General features: G+C 35.4%; 2 protein-coding genes across 4 annotated transcripts in view; one reads left to right on the top strand and one right to left on the bottom strand.

Moving 5' to 3' along the window:
- Positions 1-17,306, top strand: part of LOC121731617 (CAD protein) — a 33,445-nt gene extending 16,139 nt beyond the window's left edge. The window contains exons 4-23 of one of the 3 annotated variants that reach the window (XM_042121136.1): positions 2,046-2,196; positions 2,439-2,502; positions 2,584-2,678; positions 2,763-2,940; positions 3,210-3,431; positions 3,569-3,687; positions 3,893-4,168; positions 4,266-4,400; positions 4,614-4,826; positions 5,016-5,230; positions 7,758-7,882; positions 8,716-8,857; positions 10,091-10,364; positions 10,507-10,823; positions 10,920-14,061; positions 14,171-14,275; positions 14,387-14,635; positions 14,730-16,493; positions 16,582-16,965; positions 17,059-17,306. In XM_042121136.1, the coding sequence (XP_041977070.1) occupies positions 2,046-2,196; positions 2,439-2,502; positions 2,584-2,678; positions 2,763-2,940; positions 3,210-3,431; positions 3,569-3,687; positions 3,893-4,168; positions 4,266-4,400; positions 4,614-4,826; positions 5,016-5,230; positions 7,758-7,882; positions 8,716-8,857; positions 10,091-10,364; positions 10,507-10,823; positions 10,920-14,061; positions 14,171-14,275; positions 14,387-14,635; positions 14,730-16,493; positions 16,582-16,965; positions 17,059-17,265 (8,377 nt within the window). In that variant the 3' untranslated portion in view covers positions 17,266-17,306. Of the gene's footprint in view, positions 1-2,045; positions 2,197-2,438; positions 2,503-2,583; positions 2,679-2,762; positions 2,941-3,209; positions 3,432-3,568; positions 3,688-3,892; positions 4,169-4,265; positions 4,401-4,613; positions 4,827-5,015; positions 5,231-6,109; positions 6,277-7,757; positions 7,883-8,715; positions 8,858-10,090; positions 10,365-10,506; positions 10,824-10,919; positions 14,062-14,170; positions 14,276-14,386; positions 14,636-14,729; positions 16,494-16,581; positions 16,966-17,058 lie in introns of those variants that run through there. The other 2 variants (XM_042121134.1, XM_042121135.1) reach the window with 2 other exon arrangements.
- A 275-nt stretch (positions 17,307-17,581) lies between these two features.
- Positions 17,582-22,555, bottom strand: LOC121731918. The gene is made up of 4 exons (XM_042121605.1): positions 22,019-22,555; positions 20,368-20,657; positions 18,378-20,218; positions 17,582-18,080 (listed from the first exon to the last, which is right to left on the bottom strand). Exons 1-4 carry the CDS (start codon positions 22,345-22,347, stop codon positions 17,613-17,615), a joined length of 2,928 nt encoding a protein of 975 aa, XP_041977539.1. The 5' UTR covers positions 22,348-22,555; the 3' UTR covers positions 17,582-17,612.
- Positions 22,556-23,710: the final 1,155 nt, after the last annotated feature.

The following is a 23,710-nucleotide window of genomic DNA, read 5'->3' as shown; positions in this document are numbered from 1 at the left end:
TATGTTGGTACGTGAGTTATTTAATAACATGTATAACAATCGAAAGAATCGAAATCTTAACTCAACATGGCACCACCTCTTATAGAAATACATATGAGCAAGCGATAGCGCGATCTAGGCGACTCTTGGCGCCATCTGTTCCAGTTTTTGGAACTAACTTAATTTGAACAAATTTACGCATAAACACCCCCTTACAACCCCTTTTTCCAGTAAGAAGTAACCTATGTCCTTTCTCAGACTTTAGACTAACTGTGTACAAAATTTCATTACATTCGGTTCAGTAGTTTTGGCGCTGTTGTTTTTGAATTTGATATCTAATCTAAGTTGGTAGGTGAGTTCTTAGTTAGTAACGTGTATAACAATCGAAAGAATCAAAATACTCAGCTTTACATGGTACCACCTCTTATAGAAATAGGCATGAGCAAGCAATAGCGCGATCTAGGGGACTCTTGGCGCCATCTATTTTGAGTTTTTGGAACTAACTTAATTTGACCAAATTTACGCATTTTCACCCCCTTACAACCCCCTTTTCCAGTTAAAAAGTAGCCTATGTCCTTTCTCAGGCTTTAGACTATATGTGTACAAAATTTCATTACAATCGGTTCAGTAGTTTTGGCGTGAAAGCGAGACAGACAGACAGACAGACAGACAGAGATACTTTCGCATTTATAATATTAGTATAGATTAACCTATCAATATACAGTGTGTAACAAAAATAAGTGATAATACTTTAGGGTGTGCACGTGTTCCTCGTAGAGAGTTCACTGTGAAAGTAGCAGCACTGAAAGGCAATTTTTTTTCCACTTTTGTATGGGCAAGGGCCCGAGCGTTACGAGTTTCCCCATACAAAAGGGAAAAAAAATTTGTTCTTTTTTTTTTTTTTTTTTAATCTTTATTTAAGGGTTTAATCGCAAAGCGATTATGACACCCGAATTCACATACATGTTACAATAAAAATCAAAAAATAAACTTTTAAACAGGTAAGTACTTATCACAAAAACAAACAAAATAATGATAATAATAAAAAATAAACAAAATATAACAAATTTACCAGCGCTTGATTAGCAACAATTTATACAGTTCTCTGGCCATATCCGAGAAAGGATTGGCCAGAGCACTGTTACAAAAACCCACATCTATCGACCTGCAAAGTCTTGAGCCCCCAGTACAGACACATTCCATCAAAACATGATATAAATCATCGACCACATTACATCTCGGGCAATTGGGTGAAGAAGATTTACCCATTAAAAAGGCGAATTTATTTGACGGAATGTGTCCGGACCGAAGCCTCAAAGCAGCAATCAATTCAGTCCTACTTAATACAATATTTTTATCGTCAAACCAAAGAGATTTAGGCGGGTGCGGTTGGATCGTCCTGTACCATATTCCTTTCAATTTAGAAACTTCATCAAAATACTCCCTCCACATGTCATAACATTGTTTTTTTATAACGCTGATAAAGTCGCTATACACCGGAAACATTGAGCACGGAATACCATCGGAGATCGCCTCCCTAGCTAAGCCGTCCACTACCTCATTATAATCTAGACCTATGTGTGACGGTACCCACTGTAGAATAATAGATCTGCCTTGAGATGCCAGCTTAATAATAATGTTCAAAATATTGTAGGCTGTCGGTGTTCCTCGAACGGTCGAGGTACACCGAGCCAAATGTTGAAGCGAACTTTTCGAATCAGACAACACGACTACTTTATTATAGTTGTTTAATTCCACATACGAAAGCGCCTCTTTTATTGCTAAAAGTTCAGCAGACATTATAGAAAAAAAAAAATTGTTCTTACAGCGCTGCTACTTTCACAGTGAATTCTCTACGAGAAACACGTACACCCTAAAGTATTATCACTTATTTTTGTTACACCCTGTATATGTGCAAAAAATGTTGGTTAGGGTTCAGTTTTAGGATTCTGTAATCAACAAGTCCTCGTTGACTGTTTGACCTGAAAAAATCATAAATCAAGCTGAAATAAATAAATGGGCATGCATCGAAGCTACTGAATGTATTCAAACTGTTGCTATTTCAGATACGTAGAGTGGAGTAGCCACGAACCAGAAGAGGGACAGACATTCTTTGAAGGAGACTTAGATTTGGTCAGGTTTATCAAAATAGCAGAAGAGGAAGGTCTGCTGGTGTTGTTCCGACCTGGACCTTATATCTGCGCGGAGCGGGATTTGGTAAGTTACACTCTTTAGGATGCGTTAGAGATATGTTGCGAGGAATGTGTGTTATTTGCCTGACGACGCCAAACGCAGCTTTTGAACCTTAAAACCGTTCCTCGAAAAATAGCTCCGGTGGAAACGCAGTCTAAGGTCCCTCACCACAATAATTATTATCGTCCATGTACATTCTAAACCTTTTTTTTTTCCTTAGTAGCTAAACCTATAGGACAATATTATTTTCGAATATTTTATTGCAGGGAGGTATACCATACTGGCTGTTGGGCAAATATCCAAACATTAAATTGCGTACAACGGACAAAAGTAAGATTTAATTCAATGTAATTAACATAGTTTTATAATTATTATTGTAGCTAAAACAGTAGTAAATTATGAAAATTCTAGATTTCATCGCCGAAACCAGAAGATGGATGGCAACATTGTTTGAGAGAGTAACGCCGCTCTTGTATGGAAATGGTGGACCTATCATCATGGTTCAAGTAAGATAATTCATAATTTATTTAAAAATTAGATTTTTTTTTCATATTTTAGGCAACTCACAAGAATATTTTGTAAAATTACAGGTCGAAAACGAGTATGGAAGCTACGGTGCTGACAAAGTGTACATGGCACAAATCCGTGATATAATTTTGGAACACGTAGGATACAACGCCTTGCTGTACACCACAGACGGTTTCTACAAATCATATTTCTACGACGGATCTGTTCCTGAAACATTGACTACTGTTGATTTTGGAACAAGTAAGTATTGCTCCCAAATAACGACGGCTTTATTAATTCCAATTATTTTGTAATACGTTATATTATTGTGTTTACTGCTTTCATAACAATTGATTGTAAAATCCGCATTTTCGTGGTAGCTGGTTTTCCTTCCAATAATGCTGAATATGTAGATAAGATGCTTTAATGTATGTTTGCCTTGATCAAATATTAGTTTACCAATAACTGTAAATTAGGTATCAACCATAGGCATTGCTAATTTTAAATCAATAAAAATATTTTCAAAACAGCTGACGACGTCAACAAGAATTTCAAATATCTGCGCGAATTTATGCCTGTTGGTCCCCTGATGAACTCCGAGTACTACCCGGGCTGGCTGACACACTGGAGCGAGCACATCCAGCAAGTCGCCACCGCAAACGTCGTGAAGACCATGAAAGACATGATCAACAATAATATGCACTTTAACATGTACATGTTCTTTGGCGGTACCAACTTTGAGTTCTCTGCTGGTAAGTAATAGTTATAGTCATTCCAATGCAAAGATTTTAAATATGTGCCTATGTCGCCAGGATCACCAGTGGAACTCTAGTTCATTAACACTGGTGTATGTATAATAATTATTAGTAAAACATTATTTTTGTTGCAGGTGCCAACTATGGATCTTTTTATCAACCAGATCTAACATCGTACGACTACGATGCGCCTCTCACTGAAGCCGGAGATCCATCGCCAAAATACATCGCGATTAGAAATGAACTTATAAAAGTGAGAAAGTTTGATATGTTTTTGCTATTTTACAATTATTCATTTTAGTAGGTAAAGTGTTACTTACTAAAATATTACTACATTTTAGAAAAGACGTAACGCAACAGCCCAAACTTGAAACAAAATAAAAGTCGTCGAAAGCAAAAAGATACGAAGATTTTGCTAATCGTACAACACAAAATAAAATATGTGTCTTGTGTTCTAGTACAATCCTGATGTTGCTAAGATCCCTGAACCAGTACCATCCAAAAAGGGAGAGTATGGTAAGATTGACTTGAGCCTGAAAATGAGACTGCTGTCAACTGAAGGGCGTGCCGCCCTCGGAGTAGCTTACAAGAGTGTAACAGGTCGTAAGCTCCCAACTTTTGAGGAATTACGTCAGAGGAGTGGTCTGGTTTTATATGAAACGACACTAAACGAAACTGACGGTATTCTTCAAATTGTGAAGCCTAGAGATTGGATCTTTGTATTTGTAGATAATGTAAGTACCTACTAGGTATATGAACTGACAACATGCTAACGCAGGATAATGCAGCTATATTTTATTTCACCTATTTACCTTTTAAAATACTTTGCAGGAATTGCAAGGCGTTATAAACCGAATGCAGAAATTATTTACCTTGAGTATTAAGGCCAAACCTGGATCTACGTTGTCTTTGCTTGTTGAGAACCAGGGAAGAATTAATTATGGACCGAAATTACATGACTTTAAAGTGAGTATTAAAAGTACCCCTGCAAATGTTATGAAGCCCCTTATTAATAACAAACACTTACACTAACTCATGTGGATTTAACTTCTATATAGCTTTTTCCACCGCATCAGAAAAAAAAGCTTGGTGGAAATATTTTATTAAAGGAAGCATTTATTATTTATTTATTAATTATATTAGGTATTCACATTATAATCTCAGCCAAATATTTTTCAGGGTATACTGAGTCCAGTGACAATAAATAATAAAAGCCTCGTTGGAACTTGGAAGATAACTGGATTCCCGCTCAGTTTGAAAAAGGACGCCGACTACGGCACAATCGAACAAAATGGCAATAAGCGGCAGCCTGCCTTATTTGAAGGAACCCTGACATTGCCTGATGGAGAAGAACCACTTGATACTTTCATCGATCCCACAGGATGGGGAAAGGTTATAAAATTATCAGTTAAATTAATTTAGATTACATAAGTTGAAACCCTCTGCTATTGTTGAAGAATCTGATAGAATTAATAATGATGCAGTTAAGTACAACACGTTATCAATGACATTAGACAAACTTGGTTTTTCTATAGTAGTTTTTAAAATTAGAGAAGTCAAACGAATTATGTATTATTTCAGGGATACATAATCGTGAACGGTTACAACCTCGGCAGATACTGGCCCAGTGTTGGTCCCCAAGTGACCCTGTACCTGCCGGGAGTATGGCTCAACAAGGCGCCTGCCAAAAACATCATCCAAGTTGTCGAACTGCAAGAAGCTCCTGATAATTTGTCTCTAGACTTCATTGACTATCCAATTTTAAATAGGACTGGTAATATTCATCGATACTTCACGTACCCCAAGCCCCAGTAGATAATGTGTATAGCTAGTAGATACCTTAGTATTGTATCAAAATCTTTACGAATTTAGTTTTTAGATCATATTTTGTAGTATTTTGTATATTGTGTAGCAATAGGTACATGTAAGTATATACGCATTTTATTTATCTACTATGAACGGCTACGAAACTAAGCCAAGCCTATGCTTGACAGTAAATAATAATAACAACTCTATACTTAATAAAATATTGTCTAAGTTGTTTTCTTATTCATTTTGAACAGAACAGATTTTCCCAATTTTAAAACAAAGGACATACAATAATTATTATTTATATTTTAAATTATCACGAGTCTCAGATAAAAACATTTATTTAAAGACTAATCAGCGACAGTAACAAAATACCAATTGTACAGGTAACTTACTCATCATGTCTAATTTTCTCAGTCGTTTATAGAACACCTAAACTCCATCCTAATCCTAATCCTAACAGGTAGCAACAAAACAGGTTTGCCTCAGTCCTTCATTGTCAATAGCTGATGAATTTGCTATACAGTAATTATCGCCATGTAGTTTATTTTAAAATAAAATCTGAATTCCCGCAAGGAATACGAAATTGTCAGAACAATAAAAACAAAACATTAAACATACATTAAAATAAGTAATCAACTATATACTAGCGGTACAAGTGGAAGCGTTGCTATGCGTCCCTGTCCCAGCTGTAGTTATGTTTTGATAATAATAATAGCTGCTATCACGATTCACGGCCATACTTGAAGCAATTTAAGTTCCCATCTCATATTGTAACCTAAACAACTTCACGGTATTCATTAACCCTTGAGACGAGCGAGCGAGAGGACATTTGAATCCTGTAAGTTAGAAAGAGACGGAGGATGGCAACTGGTTTCATTGTCATGTCGTTGATAAGACGTATTGCCTGTTGGAAGTGCGACTCATTCTAGGCAGTCTGTCGTATTGAGACTCGCGACAGCAGCACACCGTTTGGTGAGCGCATATTATCACCACGTGGCCGGCTTGTTCAATCTCGTGAGTATATTAACCTGTAAGTAAATGGTTATGTCTAGCAATTGATCTTCGTGTATTGGAATGTTCCACAACTTGTACAATTCTCACAAGCCGACTTTAGTTGCGAACAGAGTTATTTTGCGTTGCGAACAATTTATTGACTCACTTTTAATCTACTTTTTTCTTTAGTCCTTCTGGAACCGTTTTATTTTTATAGAATTGAAGATGGAATAGAACTTTGAAATAATTATTACCATAGAATTTATATTTCACTTTTTTAGTTTTATAATATTTTTGTAAGTGCATACCGTACTATGTTATTTATATATATTTATTTGTGATTCTTGCTGCGCACTTCTAGTACCTTTCTAGTTCTTTTACTTCATTTTTGTTTACATTTTAAATTAACATTAACTCACTGAAAAAGCTTTGAGTCTGAATGAGTCCTTTGTTCTGCTGAAACCTGTCTAAATTAGTATCTAGATATTTCGATACTTAACCGTGTATTTATTAAAAGATTATCATGGCTTTTACCGCAACAGGAAATATTATGCTCTAGTATTTCAATCACGTCATTAATAACTGTAATTATAATAATAATAAAATTTATAAAATAGTAAATATTCAAACCATCTTATTTTATAAAGGTTATCAAAATTGTATTTTAAAAAATTATATACATGTTATTATGTGTAACTTGCAATTTACATATTTAGATTTAGGTACGTACTATTTACGTAAGGCTTAAAAATTAATAAACTGATTCTAAAGTATTTGAATAGGACAAACATTATTTTCGTATTCGATCTCATAAGCCACCCCTGCTACGATAAATAGTAAATAGTTAATGATAAAAAATTGGTAAACGGAAGTTGAATCAATAACGAAGTTACAACTTTCATGTTTGCCACTATTACAACTTATCGATGACGATCAAGGGCAATCATAGATGAATAATATCCTTGACGTTCGTGATAGCTGATAAATCATTGTGGTCAATAATGTTCCAAAGTTTTCGTATGAATTTTTTTTTTTGGCCGACAATTTTTTTTTCGATGCAATCAACGAATACAATCATATTTAAAATCAACCAGTAGTATAGGTCTACCAGGATCTGATGGCAAAAAGTGAGAAAAGAAATTGACTCTAGCTAGCAATACCGGGGTAATCGAAATAAAACATTTTGATCCTTTTTTTAACCGACTTCCAAAAAGGAGGAGGTTATATATGTTCAGCTGTGGATATTTTTTTCCTTATAACGGCTGATTTTGTGTGTGAAACATGCAAATATAAAAATGTATCTAATGATCAAGGATATTTTTTGAAATTATGCCAGCAAAATTTGCCGTCAAATTCTGGTCGACCGTCGAGTAGTGGTTACTGGTTCATTCGATGTTAGAATTGTATTTTTATGTATTGTTTATACGGTGCCTTTTGTTTGTTTTTGTATACTTAATTTTAATGATCGTATTTCAACATAAATCTTCCTAGTGGTTAATTGTTCCTAATTTATTTTAGGAATATGAAGCAAAATGAGCAACTGTCGTGCGAAATGGGTCCGCCTTGCACGCTGGTGCTGGCGGACGGCTCCATGTACCAGGGACGCAGCTTCGGAGCCAAGGTGCCGGTAGAGGGTGAAGTAGGTAAGATATAATAGACTGAGAGCTAGTGTCCCGCAGACTTACAGTAATGTAGCAAACTCCATAGATAGGTATTGATCTTATTTTCCTGTTCTGAGGTATTGATGCTAGGACGAATACTGTTTCATCTGCTGTGGGTGTCATGGGCATTAACTTTTCCCATCGAGGGTTCCTTTGTGCGTAGCTAGAACTTAGAAGTCTAAAATCGTTAATATGGACTTTTGCAGCATGTCTGCCGTTTAGATAATTATCTCAAAATTTATATTTTTTTTTTTGTGGAATAATTTAATGGCAGACTGTTATCATGGGGACCTTGTGTATTTGTAAAACTATACCACAAACTTTTTGTAACGCGGACCGTAGACAGCGTTGTATCAGAAACATGTAGAAACGCCAAATGATAAGATAAAAGTTTGACAGGCGACAGCACGTGGAGTTCGTTCACCGCATTGGGTCACTGTACCACCGAACTATGACCTATAATATTATGCGAGATTCGAGTAACATTTGTATTGATTTTTTGTTTTCTTTTTATTTGCTCCTAATTGGTATGCTTCTATTACTTTTTAAAAAGCATATGACAATAACGGAAATATGGCAAAGTTTCATGTTTGTACGTAATATTATTTAAATCTGGAAACGGTAGAAGGACCACCGAAATGGCGGCATATTATATTTTTTATTTAATTTGGTTTCATTTTATTTCATCGTCATTTCATTTCATCTCAACTCATCATAAATACTGTATATCTTAAACGCAAGTTATTGATTGGGTACGTTTTAAAATTACATTTCAAAGTAATAGGTATCTGTATGTCCTAATTTGTACGTTTCAGTATTCCAAACTGGTATGGTCGGGTATCCAGAGTCATTGACGGACCCATCGTACCACGCTCAACTGCTGGTGCTGACGTATCCGCTGATCGGCAACTACGGAGTGCCCGACGAAAGCGAACAGGATGAATACGGCCTACCACGGTAATATTCATATCCTTAAGAGTCCGGGTGCCATCGCAGTTTTCATACAAACGTAATACCAAGATAATTTCCCATACGAGAATATTTACCATAATATTTGAGTTATTATTCAGCTTAAGATAGTAATTACCTAGGTTCCTGTACAAAGATTCACTGCAAAATATTTACAAACCAAAAATATGAACGATTACAATATTTACATATTAAATTGTAGTCGTTCATATTTTTGGTACTTATGTAAATATTTTGCAGTGAATCTTTGTACAGGAACCTAGGTAATTACTATCTTAAGCTGAATAATAACTCAAATATGGTAAATATTCCCGTATCGGAAATGATATTGGTATTACGTTTGTATGAAAACTGCGATGGCACCCGGACTCTTAAGGATTAATCCTAATCCTCACTTTATACCTATTTTAAATTATGTGGAAGTGGTTTTGTCTGTTGCCTCTTTACGCTTAAGCCACTGAACTGATTGGTATGGAGATACTGAAAGACCTGGAAAAGGAAAAAATATAGTTTTATAGCGGTAATATAAGGTTCCCCCGTGATAGACCAATTCCTGCACAAAAAGTAAAAATATACAGTTATAGTTTTAAAACTGAAAATATATTCTGCTAAAATAACTACAACTTGTAACATAAATCAATGGTTTATTTAATACTAGCGACCCGCCCCGGCGTCGCACGGGTATAAAATATATAGCCACTGAAAAAATGATTAAAATCGATAGCCTATGCTATCTTTCACGTGGTCTACTTCTTATCGGTACCAATTGCCAAATAACATAAAAATTGCTCCAGTAGTTCGCGAGATAAGCCCTTTCAAATAATTTCCCCCATTTTTTCCACATTCTCTTATTAGTCTTATCTTAATAAAATCGTAATAAATTATCGTAATAAAATATAGCCTATAGCCTTCCTCAATAAATGGGCTATCTAACACTGAAATAATTTTTTAAATCGGACCAGTAGTTCCTGAGATTAGCGCGTTCAAGTTAGCCCTTTCAAATAATGTTCCCCGTTTTATCCACATTTCCTCTATTTCTTCGCTCCTATTAGTCTCAACGTGATAAAATAGAGCATAGCCTTCCTCGATAAATGGGCTGTCTAAAACTGAAAGAATCATCAAAATCCGTTGCGTAGTTTTAAATATTAAAGGGAACAAAGGGACATGAGGGGAAAAAGCGACTTTATTTTATAATATGTATAGAAAAAAAAAAAATTTCAGATGGTTCGAATCTAACCGCATTTGGGCGAGCGCTCTTATAGTGGGTCAGATAAGCACCCACGCGAGTCACTGGCGTGCCATACAGTCGTTGGGAAACTGGCTGGAATCCAAGGGAATACCTGGACTCTGTGCAATAGATACAAGAGCCCTTACGTTTCGACTGCGCGAAGGAGTCACATTGGGCAGAATTATTCAAGGCGTGCCTCCGTTTGGTCCCTTGCCTCCTCTGCAAGATCCTAACAACCGCAATTTAGTAGCAGAAGTATCAATTAAGGTATGTTTGAAATTTATGTTTCATTGCTTTGACGATGTAACCTTGGAATTTTCGACAAAAATAAATTTAAAAAAACTTTGATACTATAATGTGATCACCCGTGCCGGGAAACAAAATTTCAGTATTGTGTTTTGTTTTTCAGGAACCACGCATATTTAATCAGAAAGGAGACATCAATATAGTAGCAGTTGATTGTGGTTTGAAATATAACCAAATAAGATGTCTCGCTAAGCGCAATGCTAAAGTGACATTAGTTCCCTGGGACCATAAATTAGACCCAAATAGTTATGATGGTTTGTTTATAAGCAACGGTCCTGGAGATCCAGAAATGTGTAAAAAAGTAGTTGAAAATCTGAGAAGTACAATAAATAATAGTAAGATTGTAAAACCTATTTTTGGCATTTGTCTTGGTCACCAGCTATTAGCTACTGCCATTGGATGTAAAACTTATAAAACAAGGTAAGATTAGAAGTAAAAGTTACAAAATACACTTTTAAATACGTTCAACCACACAAAACATTAAACAATGTTAAATACTAATAAAATATTTTTCAGATATGGAAATCGCGGTCATAATTTGCCATGCACACATAAGGAAACATCAAGATGTTTTATGACATCGCAAAATCATGGTTTTGCAGTTGATGTTAATACATTGCCAAAAAATTGGGATATCCTGTTTACAAATGAAAACGACAAAACAAATGAAGGCATAATACATAACACTCTTCCATACTTTAGTGTACAGTTTCATCCTGAACATACTGCAGGGCCCACCGACTTGGAATGTCTCTTTGACATTTTTATAGACAGTGTAAAAGCTTTCAAGAGTAATCAGAACTATAAAGTAAATGACATGATCACAAAGAAACTACAATTTATACCAACTATTCACGATCGCCCAAAAAAAGTTTTAATTCTCGGTTCTGGTGGACTTTCTATTGGACAGGCCGGCGAATTTGATTATTCTGGATCTCAGGGTGTAAAAGCTTTACAAGAAGAAAAAATACAAACCGTTTTAATAAACCCAAATATAGCGACAGTTCAAACTTCCAAAGGTTTAGCAGATAAAGTGTATTTTTTGCCAATAACACCGGAATATGTGGAGCAAGTAATAAAAGCTGAAAGACCAACCGGTGTTCTACTTACATTCGGAGGCCAAACTGCCTTAAACTGTGGTGTTGAACTAGAAAAGTCCAAGGTATTTGAAAAATACAATGTAAGTGTATTAGGGACACCAATCAAGTCAATAGTAGACACCGAAGACCGAAAGATATTTGCGGAAAAAATTAATGCCATCGGTGAAAAGGTTGCTCCTAGTGCAGCTGTCTCTACAGTTGAAGAAGCACTAGCAGCTGCATTACAAATTGGTTATCCAGTTATGGCGCGGTCCGCATTTTCACTTGGAGGATTAGGATCAGGATTTGCAAATAATGAGGAAGAGCTTAGAACTCTTGCCCATCAAGCACTTTCACACTCAGAACAACTCATCATTGATAAATCACTAAAAGGCTGGAAAGAAGTTGAATATGAGGTAGTCAGAGATGCATATGACAATTGTATCACCGTCTGTAATATGGAAAATGTAGATCCGTTAGGTATTCACACAGGGGAATCTATTGTTGTTGCGCCTAGTCAAACATTGTCTAACAAAGATTATTATATGCTTCGGAGCACTGCACTAAAAGTCATAAGGCATTTTGGTATAGTAGGTGAATGTAATATTCAGTATGCACTGAATCCAAACTCAGAAGAATTTTATATAATTGAAGTTAACGCGAGATTATCTAGAAGTTCTGCTTTAGCTAGCAAGGCAACTGGATATCCACTTGCATACGTAGCCGCAAAATTGGCTTTAGGAGTTTCGTTACCTTCTATAAAAAATTCTGTCACCGGTGTTACCACAGCTTGCTTCGAGCCAAGTTTAGATTATTGTGTTGTAAAGATTCCAAGATGGGATTTAGCTAAATTTAATAGAGTAAGCACAAAGATTGGAAGTTCTATGAAAAGCGTCGGAGAAGTTATGGCTATTGGAAGAAATTTCGAAGAAGCATTCCAAAAAGCTTTAAGAATGGTTGATGAAAATGTTAATGGGTTTGACCCATACATCAAAAAAGTAAATGAGAATGAATTAAGAGAACCCACAGATAAGAGAATGTTCGTTTTAGCCGCAGCTTTACGGGAGAACTACTCCATAGATAAACTATACGATCTTACAAAGATAGATAAATGGTTTTTACATAAATTTAAAAATATAATAGACTATTACAAACAGTTGGAATCAATCAATAGTAGTAATATCAGCTCAGAAATTTTAAATGCAGCAAAGCAAATGGGATTTTCAGACAAACAAATTGCAGCTGCAATTAAAAGTACTGAACTTGGAGTGAGAAAACTAAGAGAAGAATTCCACATAACACCTTTTGTGAAGCAGATCGATACAGTGGCAGCTGAATGGCCGGCATCAACAAATTATTTGTATCTCACATATAATGGAAGCACGCACGATGTAGATTTTCCTGGAGAATTAATAATGGTTCTTGGTTCAGGCGTTTACAGAATCGGTAGCTCAGTTGAGTTTGATTGGTGCGCAGTGGGATGTCTGAGAGAACTTAAAAATCAAGGTAAAAAGACGATAATGATCAACTATAATCCTGAAACTGTGAGCACAGATTATGATATGAGTGATAGATTATATTTTGAAGAAATTTCATTTGAAGTCGTAATGGATATTTATAATTTAGAACATCCATTTGGTGTAATTTTGTGTATGGGAGGACAATTGTCTAATAACATAGCTATGGATTTGCACAGACAACAGGCTATAGTCTTGGGAACTTCGCCTGATATGATAGACAATGCTGAAAATAGATTCAAGTTCTCTCGCATGTTAGATCGCAAGGGAATATTGCAGCCTCGTTGGAAGGAATTAACAAACCTTGAATCTGCTGTTAGTTTTTGTGAAGAAGTAGGTTATCCCTGCTTAGTGAGGCCTTCTTATGTCTTAAGTGGAGCTGCAATGAATGTAGCTTACTCAAATCAAGACTTAGAAGCGTATTTGAAATCTGCTAGCCAAGTGAGCAAGGAATATCCAGTAGTAATTTCTAAGTATATAATGGATGCGAAAGAAATTGATGTGGATGTAGTAGCTGCAGATGGAGTAATCCTTTGTATGGCGGTGTCTGAACATGTTGAAAATGCCGGGGTACACTCGGGAGATGCTACTTTAGTAACGCCTCCCCAGGATATTAATCAAGAAACATTAGAAAGAATTAATGAAATAGCTAGAATAATTTCTGAAACTTTAGATGTGACTGGTCCATTTAATATGCAACTTATCGCAAAAGATAATGATCTAAAAGTTATTGAATGCAATGTCAGGGTTTCGCGGTCATTCCCTTTTGTTTCAAAAACATTAGATCATGACTTTGTCGCAATGGCTACTAGAGTTATATTAGGATTGCCAGTCGAACCGGTAAATGTTATGGGAGGCTGCGGAAAAGTTGGAGTGAAAGTGCCGCAATTTTCTTTTTCAAGATTGTCTGGAGCTGATGTTACTTTAGGTGTAGAAATGGCTTCAACAGGAGAAGTTGCATGTTTTGGAGATAACCGATATGAAGCATATCTAAAATCTTTAATGAGTACCGGTTTCAGAATTCCTAAAAAAGCTATCCTGTTATCCGTAGGAACGTTTAAGGTAATTCTAGTTTTAAAGACCTGTATATTCATAAAATATTTTTTCCCGTAGACGTAAATATTATAATAATAGTAGTAATACTATAACCTATACTTTTTATTAATTTCAGCACAAGATAGAATTGTTGCCCAGTGTCCGAATTTTACAAAATATGGGATATAAATTATATGCAAGTATGGGAACTGGAGATTTTTACACAGAACACGGTATTGAGGTAGTAATTGCCTTGCTTAAAGATTTTTTACAAAAAAAGTTATTGATTACGAACTGCATGGTAAAACTGTATTAAAATTATAATGATTTCAGAAATCTGTATGTCTTTTAGGTGGAAAGTGTACAATGGACATTTGATCATATAGGAGATCCAGATGATGCTAGATCTGATGGTGAGCTAATGCATTTAGCAGATTTTATGGCAAGACGTGAATTAGACCTTGTAATTAACTTACCTATGCGGGGTGGTGCTAGGAGAGTTTCTTCATTTACTACCCATGGCTACCGAACTCGAAGATTGGCCGTAGACTATGCAGTGCCGTTGGTAACGGATGTTAAATGTGCAAAACTTTTAGTGAAGGTGGGTTACAAGCATTTAATAAAATAAATATATATTTTGATATTTAATTTGACTTTGTAGAAGCAAATAACGGGTTTCAATATCTTGTTTTCAGGCTATGTTGCAATGTGGCGGTGCACCGCCAATGAAAACGCACACCGACTGTATGACTTCTCGTAATATAATAAAGTTGCCAGGTTTCATAGACGTACATGTTCATGTACGAGAACCAGGAGCAACATATAAGGAAGACTTTAATTCATGTACAGCTTCTGCTCTAGCCGGTGGAATTACAATGATATGTGCCATGCCCAATACGAATCCACCGGTTGTTGACCGCACCTCATTCGAATATGTTTCGACTTTGGCTAGAGTCAGTGCCAGATGCGACTATGCGTTGTTCGTTGGGGCTTCAAGCAACAATTACGACACAGCTGCAGAATTAGCTCCACAAGCAGCGGCCCTCAAAATGTATCTAAATCAGACATTTACAACTCTTACACTCGATGACATGACGATATGGCAACGCCATTTGCAAAATTGGCCTAAGAAACTTCCTATTTGCTCACACGCAGAAAAAGAAAAAACTGGAGCAATTATTTTGATGGCATCTTTGTTGGATAGACCAATACACATTTGTCACGTTGCTCGAAAAGAAGAAATTTTAATTATTAAGGCTGCTAAAGAGCATGGCTTAAAAGTAACCTGTGAAGTTTGTCCTCATCATTTGTTTTTGAGCACAGCAGACATCGACAAAATTGGTTCAGGGCGAGCTGAAGTGCGTCCTATCTTATGCTCGCCGGAAGATCAAGCAGAGTTGTGGAAAAACTTAGATATTATTGATATTTTTGCAACTGATCATGCACCACATACAGTAGAAGAGAAGAACAGCGAAAAGCCACCGCCTGGTTTTCCGGGCTTGGAAACCATTTTGCCATTACTTTTAAATGCAGTTCATCAAGGTCGGATGACCATAGAAGACATAATCAACAAATTCCACAGAAATCCGCGCAGAATTTTCAATCTACCTGAACAATTAAATACCTACGTTGAAGTCGATATGGATTATGAGTGGACGATTCCGCAGGCCTTGGAATTCACAAAATCAAAATGGACTCCGTTTGCTGGAGTGCAGGTATGTGGTGCCGTACATCGAGTAACATTACGAGGTGAAATAGCTTATGTCGAAGGACAAATTCTTGTACCTCCTGGATTTGGACAAAATGTTCGCGAATGGCCTACACCTAAAAAGCAATCGTTCCCTACGTATGCTGTTGAGAAAGTCGAAAAAGAGATAAGTCGGCCGAATTCAGCGTTAGATGTACATGCTAATTTAGATAACAGTAGAATAAGTGACATTGAATTTGACCAGTTAGAACCTTCGAAGCCCGAACTACCAAGCAAACTGAATGTTCATTTTAATGATACAACCGGCTTAAGAAGTATTTCACCATTGCCTGTCCAGACTTTTACTAGACAAAGGTGTGATAGTTCATCTTACCCATCACAAGCACTTGTGCCACAGAAACAACGTAGTGATTTGTACGGTAAAAGTATATTGACCGTTGATACATTCGGAAAGGAAACTCTCAACGACATTTTCAATCTAGCACAGTTTATGAAAACTAGTGTCAGCAAAGGAAGATATCTTGATGATATATTAAGGGGTAAAGTTATGTCCTCAATATTTTATGAAGTAAGCACACGCACTAGTTGCAGTTTCGCTGCTGCTATGCAAAGATTGGGAGGATCTGTAATCCATACAGACGCAACAAGTTCATCTGCTAAAAAAGGTGAAACTTTAGAAGACAGCGTAGCTGTTATGGCCAGTTACTCCGATGTGGTAGTACTGCGACATCCAGAGCCTGGAGCTGCGACCGTAAGTTATTTATACAAAACTATTATATAAGTACCATAATACCCATTTTTACCGGAATCTTAAGTACCATTATCTGTATATTTTTCAGCGTGCAGCTCGGCACTGTCGTAAGCCTGTTATTAATGCTGGAGATGGAATAGGCGAACATCCTACACAGGCATTATTAGATGTATTTACTATCCGAGAAGAGATAGGCACCGTCAATGGGCTCACCATAACAATGGTCGGCGATCTTAAGAATGGACGTACAGTTCATTCTTTGGCTCGATTATTAACTTTATATCAGGTTCAGCTGCAGTATGTCAGTCCGCCTGGTTTAGGAATGCCAAAACATATAATGGAATATATTGCTAATAAAGGTATTCCTCAAAAAGTCTTCCATCGTTTAGAAGACGTTTTAGCCGACACGCATGTTTTATACATGACACGTATTCAACGTGAGAGATTCGAAAGTCAAGAAGAATATGATAAGGTACAAATTATGACATGTTTATTTTCCAAAACAAAAGTTTTACTTACTATTAAAAATGTAAAGTTAACTAACAATATTTCAAAACTTTTTCAGATGCGTGGTCTACTGGTAGTAACTCCACAACTCATGACTCGAGCACGTCGTCGTATGATTGTGATGCACCCTCTACCACGAGTAGATGAAATTTCTCCAGAATTAGATTCTGATCCCAGAGCTGCTTATTTCAGACAAGCTGAATACGGAATGTATGTAAGAATGGCATTATTGTCAATGGTTGCAGGTGTCAACCCCCTTGTGTAATATATCAAAACAACAATATTTTCTTTTCAAAAAAGTACCAAGAAATAAAAATATTTCAATCAAAACTCTATGATTATTTATATTAAAATTGTCATGTATTTGATATATTATGTAATACAGAATATGTAATTAACATATTAAATTACACAAATAGAAGACATTTTACAAAAATAACAACGAAGTAAAGAGATTCCGCAATACAGTAATAAATAATTCTAATGACTTATTATTATTATTTTATCAAAAAATTTGAATATCAATGATTAAAAGTTTTTTTTCTTTATTTTAACATAATAATTATTGCCATAATTTATTTAAGTAATCAAAATACTATGTACTACTAGTTCTTATAACTTTGACTCCTCTAAAAGTTTTTTAAAATCATATGATCCTGCCTGATCGTTATGTACATCAGCAAATGTGAAAGGACCTATGCCACTAGTATCTGTAGGAGAATCCTGATTTATTATGTGCTCATATCTTGGACGGTGTTTGCGCATAGCTTTTGTTTGTATGTTTACATCAGTGTACTTCTTCTCCCTGTTTTGTAATTTATAGCCACCTTCGTTTACTAATTTACGTTGACAATCAGCGAGCTTATCCCGAATAATATCTATATAATCACGAGCAGTCATATCCCCAGCAGGTTCTTCTTTTAATAAAACACAAAGTCTTTGGGCTTGTTCTAAGTAAATGACTGCCTGGCGTAGAGCTTCAAATTTTTCACTGGAACGAGCCATGGCAATGAAATGGAGTATGAAAAATTCTAGTACCAAACGCCTACGTTCTGCTTCCATTTTTGTAGGTAGAATTATCTAAAAAGAAATAATTACGTAAAAAATAATAGTCTAATAACCATAGACTTACTCGTATAATATATACTGTTATGCTAATAACGTTCTAACCTAATTATAATTTTTACGTTAATGGTCTAACCACAGGTCTAACAGTCTAATTCTATATTATTTACTCCACTTCTATATCGTGGGAAACTTGCACGTACTAACAGTTGTAAGTGAGTATGTGCAAGTTTTCCACGATATTATAATGTAGAAGTGGAATTAATATGTATTTGATTAGTATGTGCAAAAATATTATTATTATTAACTTACATTTTTATTTATTTCTATATCTCCTTTCACAGAGATCCTCTGTTTTTTTGTCGATGAACTAGCTTTCCTCCTTTCTTTAATTTGGCGTTGTCTCTCCTTTTTCCATTGATAGTGTTTGTCTTGAGCTTTTGCCTTATCCCAAATATTATGTATATTATTGTCATCACTATCAGAGCTCTCGTTGTTATAATTTGGCACCGTCACAGGTATGTTTGGATTTAATAGACGAAAAGGATTTCGACAAGTTAGAATTTGATAAAGTTTCCAAGTGTTGAAAGTAGGGTAAAAGTCTTTCCTTGTATACTTAAGCTTGTTAATAGCATGAAGCATGTGCATTACCGGTGCTTCTAAAATATCAGCTAGTTTTCTTTGAAGCCTTAATAACACTGGCTTAGGAATACAATTGAATTCATTGCAATTTTCTATAAAATAATTGGGAAATCTAGATTGACCAAAGTGTACGTAAAAGTTCCTTAAAAATAATCTTAAGGCTTCTCCTAAGCGATCCTCTGGCCATCTTGCATAATTATCTTCACATTGCCAGAGCAAATGATTTTTGATATGAGTAGCATCAATACCGATTTTAGATGTCTCGTTTTCCATAAAAGTTTTGTGTAAAACCAAAGAAAATAAATAGCAACGCATGTGGGAATGTGCTAAACAACTCTCTAAATATCGTTCAGCAGCTGGAAATATTATTTTCCATTGAAGACTTTGATCTGGATTTATTCCACGTTTCGGTCTATAGCCAATGGGAACTAGAAGACATCCGAAACCAGTAGTCTTGCTGACCATATATTTGGTAGGCCATTGATAACTAAAATTAGTTCTTGGATTTTGTATTATTCTTCTCTCTCTTATGATCCACTGGTTTGCTGCGTTAGGCCAGGCAGCTAATAGGGCTGGGAAGACTTCATTGCACACTTTAGATCCATTTCTAATGAAATCACAATATACACTAGCTCCCTGCGTCATGGCATTTCTGATAGTTTCCTGTGATAAACCTAAGCCAGATCCCAAACTCAAAATAAAATTGTCCACAAAACTACTCATAAACATTGATGAGCTGAGGTAGTGCTGGGTTTCAAAGAGATTGCGATTAATGGACAGCTTAGAAGCAGTGTCATTTTCCTCATCTTCATCGCTCCAATCAATGGTTTTCACATTAATACTCTCCCAGCATTCCTCTGGTAAAACACTAGATGCTGCCAAATTGGGCTGTAGGCTAAGTGCTACTTTTTTCGGTGTGGTCGCTTCAGTTATTGTGGAATATCCATAATCTGATTCAGTCTCACTCGATTCTGTTCTTCGACTACTCGCATTAGATCTGTACCCAGAGGTTTCTGTGTCTTCACCAGCTAAATTTTCCAAGGAGACATGCCGTGGAGAATTGGGATTGGCTTTTACGCTCATGTCCTTTACAGGACCACTAAAACGCCTTGCATTTTTTAGTATCGATTTTCTTGGTCTTGATTCATAGTCATCACTAGCGTCTTTTTCATCTATTTTACCATTGACTTCATCATTACTCAATTTTGCTTTGCCGTTTTGAGTTTGAAATGAAATTGAAATACGTTTATTTTCAGTTTTTAAATTGCTCATACTAAGTTGGATATCTTTCTCTCTTTCAATATTAACTGAGTTTTCTAGTAAAATTGTTTTCCCGTTTGATTTTTTATTTGCTTTACCAATTTCTTCCTGATAAGTTGCATCATCTGAGGCATTAGACTCTTTTTCGGAATCCGTGTACAAACTATCTTCTGAGTTGTCGCGTATAATTGGAGTCTCCTCTTTCAGTAATGTACTTTCCAGAACTTCTAACTGTTTTAATTTAACGTACCCTGAAAATTATTATATCACCTATTTATTGATTTGGTTTACAAAAATCCTAATAAAAAAGAAGATCAAAATAAAATGTTAAAAGATTGTAAATTGCAATAATATTTGCTATTTAAAGTGTTATCATGTAAGTAAATATTTATTAAATTACCTGGTTCTTTGCAATCCTCAATTCTCAGCTTATAGAAAGGAGCATCTAGAACGGCGCTGTAGTCAGACGTGTCCCCCGGTTCGCTGGCTTCGACATTGTCGTAAATTATAAACAACCTTGGTGATAATATGGGTTCCACTTGGTCCTTCTGTTTTTGATACAGCACGTGCTCTTGGACACATTCGTGTATTCTATCGGCACAGAATACGTGCTTGTGGTGGTTGACCATAGCTTCGTCCATGAAGTGTTGTTTCTCGCTTACTGGATTGTTCCTTAGATACTGGATTTCCCTAGAAATTGAAGTTAACAAAATTCAGTACTTCGTAAATGCCAGGTTGATAAATTTTAAAAATAATATTTTAGAAAATGAAATAAGAAGTTGACAAATTACAAATCATAAAAATAAAAATAGGATCTAGGATCTTCAAAGTACCTATATCTTATAATTTTAATTATGACGTAGGCAGATATAAAATCCGATACGTGATTTATAGAATCAAAAAGAAATCACCGCAAACAAATGCGATAACAATATCGAATATGCGTTCCTGATATAATCAATATTATTAATTTATTTAATATCATATCCGTTAATTGTTAATATCTGTCGGAATGTGTCTTTACAAAGGGACATTAATACTTAAAGTGCAAACCGAGTCAAGTGTTACACTTGCAATGGACAATCTTAAGATCCTAGGTACCGATATAGTTTATAATATTGACGTTAAGTTTATCTAACCATTAAAAACTAAAATATCATTAGTGGTATAATTATCAAGATTCGAGTCTAAATAGATTAAGAAGAATTGGAGTGTGTTAGGATAATTACTAACACACTCCAATTCTTCTTAATCTATTTAGACTTCTGGCAACAATTAACATTAATACCTATAATTAAAGATTTTACCTAGATCTACTCAAATCTTTGTAAAAAAAATATTACGTTTATCTGCTTTGTATATGTTTGAAATCTAACATACTTATTACTTATTTAAATTTTATATAGGCTTGTAAATCCGGAGAAAATAGACTAGCAATAAATTGGCGATAACATATTGTGTCGTTTCAACTCATTGTTATCAAAATGCAATAACATTTTCATATTGATTAGCTATAATACTCTTACAAGGATACATTACGCTACATTTTATTAAAATTTAAAAAAATATCAATTACTAATTTTTAATAGTGACCATTGTAATTTAAATATCTAAAATCTTTTGAAACAACGTTACAAATATGTAGACAATATTAATTTATTCACTGAAGTTTTATTTATTTATTTATTAATAAAGTACAACCACATCGCATACATTTAGTTTTAATCAAATTTTACATCAAATGACTCTATTAAACATTTTTCATATATTTTTTCTCAGACAAACACAAAAAGTATAATATATATATATATATATATATATATATATATATATATATATATATATATATATATATATATATATATATATATATATATATATATATATATATATATATATATATATATATATATATATATATATATATATATATATATATATATGTAAAATGATACATAAATGATGACATTCTTATGATCCAAGTCCGCTTAATATGATACAGTTTCTAATAAATAAATCAGATCCTTCCAAGAACACTACTCAGTACTCACCGTTCATAATTTTCGAAGAACTGTACCGACAACAGAATATTGTTCAGGAGGAACGCATCAGCATCGTTGTTGAGCTGATACCGCATCCTGTCCAGAGCCTCGTCGTCGTAGGAGCGGACGTGCGCCGGCGCAGGTATCGGCCCGGGGCCCATCACCGGTGGCGTCAGTGCCACGGCCGGACTTATCGGCGCCTCCTTCATCCCCACTCTTTTGTTAGCGGGATTCACATTCTTCTTTTTCTTCTCCTCCCTCTTCTGCTCCTTCCACTTTTCCCGTTCGAAGAACCTGCCCGGCTCCTTCTGCATCTTCTTCGATTTCGTGTTACCCATTATCACTGTTTAAAATCCGAGCTAAAGATGAAACATCTCTAAGTTACTAAAATAAGAGATATAATTTAATGAGTAACGAAATGAGGGGCAACACCATTCACTGCAGTCTCGCGCAATATTTGAACAATACTAATAACATTCACTCTTTTAGTCCCCATTAATAATCTTATCTGGTCAATGAATAATTTACTGATTGCGGGTGAAAAGATTACGGTATTGCAGTGTTTGTTATAAGTTCTATGGTATTCCCTGGGTTCGGGCTGGCTACTGAATGCCTGTTACGATGATCAGTTCTACCGCACCTTACTATCACACCTTCAAATCTAGAGCTACGCCAAACGTGAAACGCGTGGTTAACGACGGGTTCCGCAGTAAAACTGACTTTTTTTTAATGAAAGTTACTTACGAAACGTGACTCTAACAACTTCATTTCGTCTTTCAATTCTGTACCAAAACTTAACATTGAACCCGACTTCTCACGAGCAAAAGAGAATTTCTAAACCACGTGATCCTGATTGCCCCCATACAATTGCGTAGAGAGAGCGTGAGAGTATTCGACTCAAATAAAAAATATATATGCCCGACATAATTTTATTAAGTATGGAAGACATATTTATGACAAGATGTGCCCCGCGGTGTTACCCGCGGTTTACGTGATACATAAGTATATAACATGATAAAATACTATGAAAAGTACCAATAATAGGGTCAAAACGGGACGATACATCATACATGGTTCTATAATGGTTTATGGTAGTGATGATGATGATGAAAGTAATTTGTATAGTATCATATGCTTTCCGTTCTTAAAACGACGTCGAAACTCCCAAACTTGTATATTATGTAAAGAGTCAGGAGTTCTCTCAGCACCTTCCGAACCATGATGGTATACCTTGGTGCAAAATCTTACTTGTTGGTATAGCATATTATGCTTAGAATACTGCTCACGAAACTGAAGTCACCACATGTTTCCATATAAATTTTGAGGAGTTCCCTCGATTACTTATGGATCTCTTCATCAGGCCACTACTTTTATGAATATTGTACCAAATTAAGATGATAACCTATACACCAAAAGAAAATTTTTGAAAATCGGTTTACAAACGGCGGAGTAATCGTTGAACATAAAAAACGAACATCCTCATCCTCCTCCATTTTGAAAGTCGGTTAAAATTGTATCCTATGTTTTATTCTGATGTATAACCTATTAAGTAGTTTTTGCGTGAAAGAGTAACAAACATCCATACATACATCCAAACTTTCGCCTTTATAATATTAGTAGGATAGTAGGATAGGATACTTGACATCCTTTACTTCTTCCTAATAAAAGACTTCAACGACTCTCTCTACCCCAGGCCGCCCC

The sequence above is a fragment of the Aricia agestis genome, chromosome 11, assembly GCF_905147365.1.
Source record: "Aricia agestis chromosome 11, ilAriAges1.1, whole genome shotgun sequence".
Lineage (NCBI taxonomy): Eukaryota > Metazoa > Arthropoda > Insecta > Lepidoptera > Lycaenidae > Aricia > Aricia agestis.
Note: the sequence above shows the minus strand (reverse complement) of the source record. Positions and strands in the feature narration are given on the sequence as shown.